Source organism: Prunus avium, chromosome 2 (assembly GCF_965620075.1).
Source record: "Prunus avium chromosome 2, drPruAviu1.hap1.1, whole genome shotgun sequence".
Lineage (NCBI taxonomy): Eukaryota > Viridiplantae > Streptophyta > Magnoliopsida > Rosales > Rosaceae > Prunus > Prunus avium.
The window spans coordinates 18,970,377-18,982,762 of NC_142285.1; the positions used below are offsets into that span (position 1 = coordinate 18,970,377).

A 12,386-nucleotide genomic window follows, 5' to 3' on the forward strand; every position below is an offset into this window, starting at 1 on the left:
ACGGCAGTTCGTTCCTAATTGGAGTGGTTGGTGTATTCCATACTTCTAGCGATTGGATTTCACACAAAACTCACCAAATGACTCCTCCCACCATATTATGATGTTGCCCAAGTTTTGGGCTCGATCCGAAATCAGTAGGTGTTCCAAATTGGACAATTCAAGTTCAACGGCAGTTCGTTCCTAATTGGAGTGGTTGGTGTATTCCGTACTTCTAGTGATTGGATTTCACTCAAAACTAACCAAATGACTTCCCACCATATTATGATGTTGCCCAAGTTTTGGGCTCGATCCGAAATCGGTAGGTTTGTGAAATTGGACAATTCAAGTTCAACGGCAGTTCGTTCCTAATTGGAGTGGTTGGTGTATTCCAGACTTCTAGCGATTTTATTTCACTCAAAACTCACCAAATGACTCCTCCCACCATATTATGATGTTGCCCAAGTTTGGGGCTCGATCCGAAAACAAAAGGTGTTTGAAATTGGACAATTCAAGTTCAACGGCAGTTCGTTCCTAATTGGAGTGGTAGGTGTATTCCATACTTCTAGTGATTGGATTTCATTCAAAACTCACCAAATGACTCCTCCCACCATATTATGATGTTGCCCAAGTTTGGGGCTCGATCCGAAATCAATAGGTGTGAGAAATTGGACAATTCAAGTTCAACGGCCGTTCGTGCCTAATTGGAGTGGTTGGTGTATTCCATACTTCTAGCTATTGGATTTCACTCAAAACTCACCAAATGACTCGTCCCACCATGTTATGATGTTGCCCAAGTTTTGGGCTCGATCCGAAATCAATAGGTGTTCAAAATTGGACAATTCGAGTTCAACGGCAGTTCGTTCCTAATTGGAGTGGTTGGTGTATTTCATACTTCTAGCGATTGGATTTCACTCAAAATTCCCCAAGTGACACCTCCCACCATATTATGATGTTGCCCAAGTTTGGGGATCGATCCGAAATCAATAGGTGTTCGAAATTGGACAATTCAAGTTCAACGGCAGTTCGTTCCTAGTTGGAGTGATTGGTGTGTTCCATACTTCTATCGATTGAATTTCACTCAAAACTCACCAAAGGACTCCTCCCACCACATTAAGATGTTGCCCAAGTTTTGGGCTCGATCCAAAATCAATAGGTGTTCCAAATTGGACAATTCAAGTTCAACGGCAGTTCGTTCCTAATTGGAGTGGTTGGTGTATTCCATACTTCTAGCGATTGGATTTCACTCAAAACTCCCCAAATGACACCTCCCACCACATTATGATGTTGCCCAAGTTTTGGGCTCGATCCGAAATCAATAGGTGTTCGAAATTGGACAATTCAAGTTCAACGGCAGTTCGTTCCTAATTGGAGTGGTTGGTGTATTCCATACTTCTAGCTATTGGATTTCACTCAAAACTATCCAAATGACTTCCCACCATATTATGATGTTGCCCAAGCTTTGGGCTCGATCCGAAATCAATCGGTGTGAGAAAGTGGACAATTCAAGTTCAACGGCAGTTCGTTCCTAATTGGAGTGGTTGGTGTATTCCATACTTCTAGCGATTGGATTTCACTCAAAACTCCCCAAATGACACCTCCCACCATATTATGATGTTGCCCAAGTTTTGGGCTCGATACGAAATCAATAGGTGTGAGAAATTGGTAAATTCAATTTCGACGACAGTTCGTTCCAAATTGTAGTGGTTGGTGTATTCCATACTTCTGGCGATTGGATTTCACTCAAAACTCACCAAATGACTCCTCTCACCATATTATGATGTTGCCCAAGTTTTGGGCTCGATCCGAAATCAATAGGTGTGAGAAACTGGACAATTCAAGTTCAACGGCAGTTCGTTCCTAATTGGAGTGGTTGGTGTATTCCATACTTCCAGCGATTGGTTTCACTCAAAACTCCCCAAATGACACCTCCCACCACATTATGATGTTGCCCAAGTTTTGGGCTCGATCCGAAATCAATAGGTCTTCGAAATTGGACAATTCAAGTTCAACGGCCGTTCGTTCCTAATTGGAGTGGTTGGTGTATTCCATACTTCTAGCTATTGGATTTCACTCAAAACTAACCAAATGACTTCCCACCATATTATGATGTTGCCCAAGTTTTGGGCTCGATCCGAAATCAATAGGTGTGAGAAATTGGACAATTCAAGTTCAACGGCAGTTCGTTCCAAATTGGAGTGGTTGGTGTATTCCATACTTCTGGCGATTGGATTTCACTCAAAACTCACCAAATGACTCCTCCAACCATATTATGATGTTGCCCAAGTTTTGGGCTCGATCCGAAATCAATAGGTGTGAGAAATTGGAAAATTCAAGTTCAACGGCAGTTCGTTCCTAATTGGAGTGGTTGGTGTATTCCATACTTCTAGCGATTGGATTTCACTCAAAACGCACCAAATGACTCCTCCCACCATATTATGATGTTGCCCAAGTTTTGGGCTCGATCCGAAATCAATAGGTGTTCCAAATTGGACAATTCAAGTTCAACGGCAGTTCATTCCTAATTGGAGTGGTTGGTGTATTCCATACTTCTAGCGGTTGGATTTCACTAAAAACTCACCAAATGACTCCTCCCACCATATTATGGTGTTGCCCAAGTTTGGGGCTCGATCCGAAATCAATAGGTGTGAGAAATTGGACAATTCAAGTTCAACGGCAGTTCGTTCCTAATTGGAGTGGTTGGTGTATTCCATACTTCTAGGGATTATATTTCACTCAAAACTCACGAAATGACTCCTCCCACCATATTATGATGTTGCCCAAGTTTTGGGCTCGATCCGAAATTAATAGGTGTGAGAAATTGGACAATTCAAGTTCAACGGCAGTTCGTTCCTAATTGGAGTCGTTGGTGTATTCCATACTTCTCGCGATTGAATTTCACTCAAAACTACCCAAATGACTCCTCCCACCATATTATGATGTTGCCCAAGTTTTGGGCTCGATCCGAAGTCAATAGGTGTGAGAAATTGGACAATTGAAGTTCAACGACAGTTCGTTCCTAATTGGAGTGGTTAGTGTATTCCCTACTTCTAGCGATTAGATTTCACTGAAAACTCACCAAATGACTCCTCCCACCATATTATGATGTTGCCCAAGTTTTGGGCTCGATCCGAAATCATACATATACATGCCCAATTTACTTACTTCTTTTGCTTAGTTTCCTATAATTCTGAGTTATTTGCCTCTATTTGTGTGTTTTGTAGGCCAATAGAGTAAGAGAGCATAATTCATGCAATTCAAGCATGTTTAAGCCTGATTTGGATGAATGGAAGAAGAGCTTAAAGACAAACTCATTTTGGCTACAGCCCCCTGCCAGTCCAGTTCCGTAGGTCATATTGCAAGCTTTGTTTCAGCAACCTACACAGCTCGGATGAGGCAGAATTCTTCATGAATGTTGTTCCAATGGGTGTGTACTATAACATATCCAAAATTCAGCCCCATTGGATAAATCTGGAGTCCGTTACCTAGCAAACACAGAACCATGCTCAGGATGGATTTTTTCAGCGAGCAAAACGAGTTAGCAATTTGTTTTGGCCTTAACTTCTTCATCCAAGCTTGGATTGGGCCAATACTTGTGTGGTTGGATCAAACACATTCTGAACTTCACAATAGACATCTTAAAGTTATCATTTGATTCAGCCTAGCCCAATTCGTAAGCCCAAGAAGTTGCTGGTCATGCTGACATGAGGATGAGCTGGTTGGAAGCTTGGTCATGGTGAGCTAGGCATGAGCTATTGTAGCTGGTTGGAAGCTTGGTCATGGTGACATGAAGATGAGCTAGGGCTGCTGGTGGGATTTATTGGTGAAGTGCATCAACCAATTCAGATTTTATAATGCAAGTGTTGTATGCATTAGTGAAGTGCATCAACCAATTCATCTTTTATAATGCAAGTGTTGTATGCATTAGCCATATTGAATTCAGATTTATCACTCCCCTCTCCCTATAAATACCACATCCATTCCACATTCAAGACACAACAAATCCTGGGATTCACAACCCCACAATTCACTCCAGCCATCCTCAAACACTTCCATCATTTTCCCAAACTCAATTCACCAAAACAACTCCAGCAAACCTATCTTCCATTTTCCTACGAATTTCATCTTTCTTAGCCATCACCACTCACTCAAACTCATCCCAAATCACCTCCATATCCTTCATACTTCCGTCTAGACGTGAGAAAGCTCTTGGAGAAGCATTAGACGTGGAGAAGCACTTGGAGAAGTCTTGGACACCACAAGAACTTCAGAAAAGGGGTTTTTTCTACTCTTATTGCATTCATTATGTTTTCTCATTTCTGTTCAAGTCTCTTTTCCATCATGAGTAACTAAATCCATAGCTAGGGTTTCAATGTAACCTGACAAGATAATTTCATGTTTTAAGTTAATGATTAACCTTTGTTGATTACTTTTAATTTTCTGGTCTCATTCACTTGTTCTTAGTTGAATCTTTATGCATGTTTAAATAACTGGCCACTATGAACACATGCATGTTGGTTATCTAGTTCAAGTTTACATAAACACCATATGACTCTTGAACCGATTAGTGAATGAGTGGGTAATGCATTTAGGACAAACACCATGTTCAAATGTTTACTTGGTTCCTTTGTGTTCTTCTTAAGCTTAATGGATTCAGATTCATAGCTTAGACTAAACACCTTAGCTAAGTTGTGTTTTCTGAGTACTTGATTAAAACCAAACACCATATGGATAATCATACATAAGAAAGAACGAACTCCAGAAATTGTAATCAACTTAGGTGATCGTTAACTTGTAGCTTGAAATTGGATTGTCATGGTGAAGTTGAACCCCTAGTGTTTGAGAACATTTCACAACATTCAATTTGCCAACAGAAACTAGGGAATTGCACACACAACATGCAATTGCATTCACAGTTTGCGAAAACCAACTTTCTGATTGTCAATTACAGGAATGCATTTTTAGCTTATTTTCGTAGGTCAACTTCTTAGCTTTGGTAACTTGTTATTTTGCATTCCCTTTTAGTAGTTTTCATTCCAACAAACTCACTCTTGCTTTAAATTCTGTTTTAGACTTAACTTCCTAACTTCTTGAATTTGGTAACCTAAGTACATAACTAATTTTAACTTCTCAGTCCTCGTGGGTACGACCTCGTACTTGTCTTGCTATACTACTGATTGGCACGTACACTTGCGACTTAACATAATTAAACAACAAGTTTTTGGCGCCGTTGCCGGGGACTGAACGAAAGTTCTTCCCTGGTTATGTGCCCAAGGTTACCCTATTCTTTTTAGTGTTTCTAATCAATCTAATTTTTTGTTTCAGGTAGTTTATGTCTAACAGGCCATTCCTTGAACAAGTGAAGTCTTCATTCCAACGTTCGAGATCTTTAAACGCTGGACCATCATTGCAACCCAATTGGGTGACCTCTGAAATTCAGAATCGTCTAGAAAGGGAGTTGTCAACTGCAAAAGAGCAAGCTCTTGCTACATTTACAAGTCTTGCTCTCCACACTGAACTTCCTGGTTCTTCACCTTCAAATTCGGAAGCAAGTTCAGACCAAGAAGAAGAAGAAATGATGGCTGCCATTGAGTTCATGGGAGAACTTGATATCCCAACAATTCCAGCATCTCCTTCAAGCATTTTGCTGCCCACTGTAGCTCGAAATTATGAGCTTAAATCTTCTCATCTTAATATGTTGCCTTCCTTTTATGGTTTACCTAATGAAGATCCATTAACTCATATAAAGGATATTTTTAATGTTGTGAGTTCTTTTCCCTTGACAGGTGTGACGGAAGATCAACTTCGAATGAGAGTGTTTCCATACACTTTAAAGGATAAGGCGAAGTATTGGTTGAATTCTTTGAAGCCTGGTTCACTCACTACATGGGCTGCCATTCAAAAGAAGTTCTTGGAGAAATACTTCTCCACACAAAAGACCGACATGCTTAGGGACAAGATCTTATTATTTGCACAGCAAGATGATGAATCGTTTTGTGAAGCATGGGAGAGATTCAATGGGCTGCTCAACCAATGTCCTCATCATGGGATTCCATTGAAGCTTCAAATGCGTATGTTTTATAAAGGACTAACCCCTTCTAGTCATAATATAGTCACCAATTTTGCAGGTGGTTCTTTTAAAACCAAAACTCCAGAAGAAACGTACGAACTCTTTGAGGAGATAGCAATGGAGACCCAACATACGGATACAAGAGGTAAACGTGTTATTAGTGGTTCTAATGATGCTTCTAGTGTGCAGATTTCAAAACTGGAACAAAAGCTAGATGCTCTTCTTGCATTAAACTCAAGAAGCCCTCCGAAGGAAGTGTGTAGCATTTGTGAAACTCATGACCATGCTACCACAGCTTGTCCACTTGGGGCTGGATATCCAGAATTTGTGCAAGAGCAAGCTAAGTTGGTAAATTCCTACAACCAAGGTCCAAGAAATGATCCATACTCTCAAAGTTATAATCCAGGTTGGAGGAATCATCCAAACTTTTCATGGAGAAATACCCAGAATCAAGCAAATCCCCCTTCATTCCAAAGGCCACAACAATCATCATCATCATTGGAGGATATAGTGAAGCAGATGGCAATCAACCAATCCAATTTTCAGCAAACCACACAAGCTGCCATCTCCAAATTGGAAGTCCAATTAGGCCAAATAGCTGCTGAAATAACTCAAAGAGAGCCTGGGAAATGGCCAAGCCAAACTGAGATCAACCCAAAGAACCATGAAGTCAAGGCCATTCATGTGCTCAGATCAGGTGAGATCATTGATAATCAAGTTGATTCTAATCTTTCAAATGATGTTGTGGTTGTAGGAAATGAAGATGAAGAGGAGGAGATCACAACTTCGGAAGGAGAACAGCCCAAAACATCCCAATCTGCTCCTAAGGCCAAATCAGATTCTCGGGAATCCAAACAATTCCAATTGCATAAAATGGATGACAAATTCGTGCCACCACATCTTCAAAAAGATAGACACGTGGCACCCGCTCCATATGTTCCATCTATTCCATTTCCAGGGCGTCTTAAGAAAGCAAAGCAAGATAAGGCTTTTAAAGAGATTTATGATATTTTGAGTAAAGTTAATATCAATTTGCCTTTTCTTGATCTTATTGAACAGATTCCTGCATATGGAAAGTTCATCAAGAACTTGAAGACTCACAAGCTCAATTTTGCTCCAAATGAAGAAGTAAAGCTCGACATGAATGTAAGTGCTGTGTTGCAAAGGAAGCTTCCACCAAAATCAAAAGATCCTGGCAGCTTTGACATTCCAATTAACATTGGAGACAAGAAGGTTGGAAGAGCCATGTTGGACTTGGGAGCAGGCATCAATGTAATGCCATATTCAGTTTATCAAGAGCTTGGCTTAGAAGGGATGAAGAAGACTTCAATTCGTCTTGAACTAGCTGATCATTCTATCAAATATCCAAAAGGTATTGTAGAAGATATTCTAGTTCAAGTTAATACACTAATTCTCCCTGTTGATTTTGTAGTGATGGATATGGAGGACAATCCAAATGGAGATCGTGTTGATCCCATTCTTTTAGGACGACCATTCATGGCCACAACAAACACAATTATCAATATGAAAGATGGCACCCTCTCCATGACTGTGTTGGGTGAAACTGCTGAATTTAAAGTGTTTGATCCTCCATCTCAACCTTCTATCTCTCTTGATACTTGTTTTTCAATTGATGTTGTGAATGATGAAGTTTCTTCTAAGAGTTTGCAGAAACAGCCCACTGACGCTATAGAAGTTGTCATTGCACAAGCAGAGGAAGAACAAGTTGAACCAAAGTTCCAAGAAGTGGTAGCTGCCCTAGAAGTGCTCCATCCATTTCCACCAATTTCTGGGTTACCACTTGAGCCCCTTGATCCATGCTCTACGAAAGTGGAACCATCCAATGGCATGTTCAAAGTTACACCCCTTGCACACTTGAAGAAAAAGAAAAGGAAAAGGAAGAGGAGAAGAAGTTGGGTGAACTATCTTGAGACGATTGATCCGAAACCCCCCAACTCATCATAATCTGATTGCATAATGTCTTGCCAAGACATTAACTAAGGCGCTTCTTGGGAGGCAACCCATGTGTTCAAGAAGAAGCACGTTAGCGGTCGACCTAATCGCATCAGGGGGGGAGCATTTCAATCCTTTCTCTTTACTTGTTTTGTTTTTATTTTAGTCATTTTAAGTTTCTGTTTCTTTTTATAAATAAATAAATAAATTTATATATAAAAAAAAGATTTGTTTGTTTTTTTTTTTTTTTTTTTTTTTCATATAAGCTAACTCATTTTTTTTCATATAAGCTAACTCTTGGTAACCCCAGTGAGCACCTACGTCAACACAGTGTCTAGGAGTTCTTTAGGCGACACCTTCGGTGTCTAAGAAGTTTGGGTTTTAAGCGGGACCATTGTGACCCCTCCAACCTTCCCGGATCCCCTGGCTGTGTTTTCTGAGGCCCTTAACTGGTCATCCGTGAGTTGCTTATATATTCGTTTTTTTTTTTTTTTTTTTTTTTCTCTAAACCTTCTTCTTAACTTTTCCCTTTATCATTTGCTTGTTCTCAATCATCTTTTGTATGCTTTAACATTGAGGACAATGTTCAATTCAGGTCTGGGGGGAAGGTTTTTAATTTTAAATTTGTGTTTTCAATTTTCGTTCTCTTGTCACTAATTTTTTTTTTTTTAAGAATGTCATACAATCAATACTATGGAGCTGCTATTTGAAGTTTTCATATCAGAATTTTGCAATTCACAAAGATTTTGCTCTTAGAATTCTGGTGGCTAAAGTACCATGCTCAAATTCTTGAAGGAAAATAGTGGAGACTACCCTAGTGAGCTATATCGAGCCTAATTGCTTTCTTGAGAGGGTTTAAAGTGTTCTATTTCTCATCCATACTTATTTTCTTCGATTCACTCTAATTGATCTCATCATTTCATTTTGATTGAATACTAAGGATGATTCTCTTTTGCAGATATCATATGCTTGCTCTCATTCATGAATGAACTCATTGAAGTGATGCTAGGCTATGTGTGTATAACCATTCTATGTGCTTTCTTTTCACCCTACCCATATGTGTGTTCCATTAGCCCTCTTGAAGCCAAACACTCAAAGTTTTTTTTCTTCTATCACCCTCATCATTTCCTTACCTTTGTATCTCAATCTGAGATACTTGACCTATTGTAGCCATACCCTATATCTTAGAAATATACCAAGGTGTGCCAAGATAAAGTTTAAAGCAAGGAAGTTGCTGCCGTGTACCTAAATGAAAATTGGTGTGAGTCTGTGCAATAAAGTTAAAGAAGTAGCAGATCAAATCAGCAAATAAGAAAGATAAAGAGAAAGTGTGTCGATTTGATCTAAGTGTGAAATATAAGGTCTATGCCAGGTGGTACCATGAAGTTTGCAGCCATGCCATTATAAATCAATGATACCTTGCAGATTAATGAAGCATGCAACCTTGGTGTGTTCTTAAGTTACTTGTTTTTCCTTCCAATTCTTCCATTTCCCCTAAACCTTAGCCTTTCATTACAACCTTGTGAAAGACCTAGCTGATCTTTGAGGATGTATTCATGTGTGATGGTAAGTATGTGTGTATCTCTATTCTTAGTATTTGATTCCTTTCATGAGATCTAACCCAATTTGTGCTTCTATTTCTTACACTCACTTATGCTTTCTTGAGAGAATTAAACCATAGGTTCTGAGTGATTGAGTGTTTTCTGTGAGAATTAGAGTCAAAGCATATTCTCTATTCAAGGTTTGAGTGTGCTTGCTTTGAAACCGTGTGTCTTTGAGCTATAGCTTCCACTTGTACACACAGATTGATCACATATCTTCTGTTCAACGGCAGTTCGTTCCTAATTGGAGTGGTTGGTGTATTCCATACTTCAAGCGATTGGATTTCACTCAAAACTAACCAAATGACTCCTCCCACCCTATTATGATGTTGCCCAAGTTTTGGGCTCGATCCGAAATCAATAGGTGTGATAAATTGGACAATTCAAGTTCAACGGCAGTTCGTTCCTAATTGCAGTGGTTGGTGTATTCCATACTTCTAGCGATTGGATTTCACTCAAAACTCACCAAATGACTCCTCCCACCATATTATGATGTTGCCCAAGTTTTGGGGTCGATCCAAATTCAATAGGTCTTCCAAATTTGACAATTAGAGTTCAACGGCAGTTCGTTCCTAATTGGAGTGGTTGGTGTATTCCATACCTCTAGCGATTGGATTTCACTCAATACTAACCAAATGACTCCTCCAACCATATTATGATGTTGCCCAAGTTTTGGGCTCGATCCGAAATCAATAGGTGTGAGAAATTGGACAATTCAAGTTCAACGGCAATTCGTTCCTAATTGGAGTGGTTGTTGTATTCCATACTTCTAGCGATTGGATTTCACTCAAAACTCACCAAACGACTCCTCTCACCAAATTATGATGTTGCCCAAGTTTTGGGCTCGATCCGAAATCAATAGGTGTGAGAAATTGGACAATTCAAGTTCAACGGCAGTTCGTTCCTAATTGGAGTGGTTGGTGTATTCCACACTTCTAGCGATTGGATTTCACTCAAAACTCACCAAATGAGTCCTCCCACCATATTATGATGTTGCCCAAGTTTTGGGCTCGATCCGAAATCAATAGGTGTGAGAAATAGGACAATTCAAGTTCAACGGCAGTTCGTTCCTAATTGGAGTGGTTGGTGTATTCCATACTTCTAGCGATTGGATTTCACTCAAAACTCACCAAATGACTCCTCCCACCATATTATGATGTTGCCCAAGTTTTGGGCTCGATCCGAAATCAATAGGTGTTCCAAATTGGACAATTCAAGTTCAACGGCAGTTCGTTCCTAATTGGGGTGGTTGGTGTATTCCATACTTCTGGCGATTGGATTTCACTCAAAACTCACCAAATGACTCCTCCCACCATATTATGATGTTGCCCAAGTTTTGGGCTCGATCCGAAATCAATAGGTGTGAGAAGTTGGACAATTCAAGTTCAACGGCAGTTCGTTCCTAATTGGAGTGGTTGGTGTATTCCGTACATCTAGCGATTGGATTTCACTCAAAACTCACCAAATGACTCCTCCCACCATATTATGATGTTGCCCAAGTTTTGGGCTCGATACGAAATCAATAGGTGTTCCAAATTGGACAATTCAAGTTCAACGGCAGTTCGTTCCTAATTGGGGTGGTTGGTGTATTCCATACTTCTAGCGACTGAATTTCACTCAAAACTCACCAAATGACTCCTCCCACCATATTATGATGATGCCCAATTTTGGGCTCGATCCGAAATCAATAGGTGTTCCAAATTGGACAATTCAAGTTCAACGGCAGTTCGTTCCTAATTGGAGTGGTTGGTGTATTCCATACTTCTAGCGATTGGATTTCACTCAAATCTCACCAAATGACTCCTCCCACCACATTATGATGTTGCCCAAGTTTTGGGCTCGACACGAAATCAATAGGTGTGACAAATTGGACAATTCAAGTTCAATGCAGTTCGTTCCTAATTGGGGTGGTTGGTGTATTCCATACTTCTAGCGATTGGATTTCACTCAAAACTAACCAAATGACTCCTCCCACCATATTATGATGTTGCCCAAGTTTTGGGCTCGATCCGAAATCAATAGGTGTGAGAAATTGGACAATTCAAGTTCAACGGCAGTTCGTTCCTAATTGGAGTGGTTGGTGTATTCCATACTTCTAGCGATTGGATTTCACGCAAAACTCACAAAATGACTCCTCCCACCATATTATGATGTTGCCCAAGTTTTGGGCTCGATCCGAAATCAATAGGTGTGAGAAATTGGACAATTCAAGTTCAACGGAAGTTCGTTCCTAATTGGAGTGGTTGGTGTATTCCATACTTCTTGCGATTGGATTTCACTCAAAACTCACCAAATGACTACTCCAACCATATTATGATGTTGCCCAAGTTTGGGGCTCGATCCGAAATCAATAGGTGTAGGAAATTGGACAATTCAAGTTCAACGGCAGTTCGTTCCTAATTGGAGTGGTTGGTGTATTCCATACTTCTAGCGATTGGATTTCACTAAAAACTCACCAAATGACTCCTCCCACCATATTATGATGTTGCCCAAGTTTTGGGCTCGATCCGAAATCAATAGGTGATCCAAATTGGACAATTCAAGTTCAACGGCAGTTCGTTCCTAATTGGGGTGGTTGGTGTATTCCATACTTCTACCGATTGGATTTCACTCAAAACTCACCAAATGACTCCTCCCACCATATTATGATGTTGCCCAAGTTTTGGGCTCGATCCGAAATCAATAGGTCTTCCAAATTGGACAATTCAAGTTCAACGGCAGTTCGTTCCTAGTTGGGGTGGTTGGTGTATTCCATACTTCTAGCGATTGGATTTTACTCAAAACTC

The 12,386-nt window shown here is 40.0% G+C and overlaps 1 protein-coding gene and 1 non-coding gene across 2 annotated transcripts; one reads left to right on the forward strand and one right to left on the reverse strand.

Moving 5' to 3' along the window:
* Positions 1-5,920: 5,920 nt before the first annotated feature.
* On the reverse strand, positions 5,921-6,027 carry LOC148296578 (small nucleolar RNA R71). Its single transcript, XR_015834281.1, has one exon. It is a non-coding gene; the product is annotated as a small nucleolar RNA R71 (small nucleolar RNA).
* A 538-nt stretch (positions 6,028-6,565) lies between these two features.
* Positions 6,566-8,011, forward strand: LOC148296579 (uncharacterized). Its single transcript, XM_088248569.1, has one exon. The coding sequence runs from the start codon at positions 6,566-6,568 to the stop codon at positions 8,009-8,011; it is 1,446 nt and encodes a 481-aa protein (XP_088104695.1).
* Positions 8,012-12,386: the final 4,375 nt, after the last annotated feature.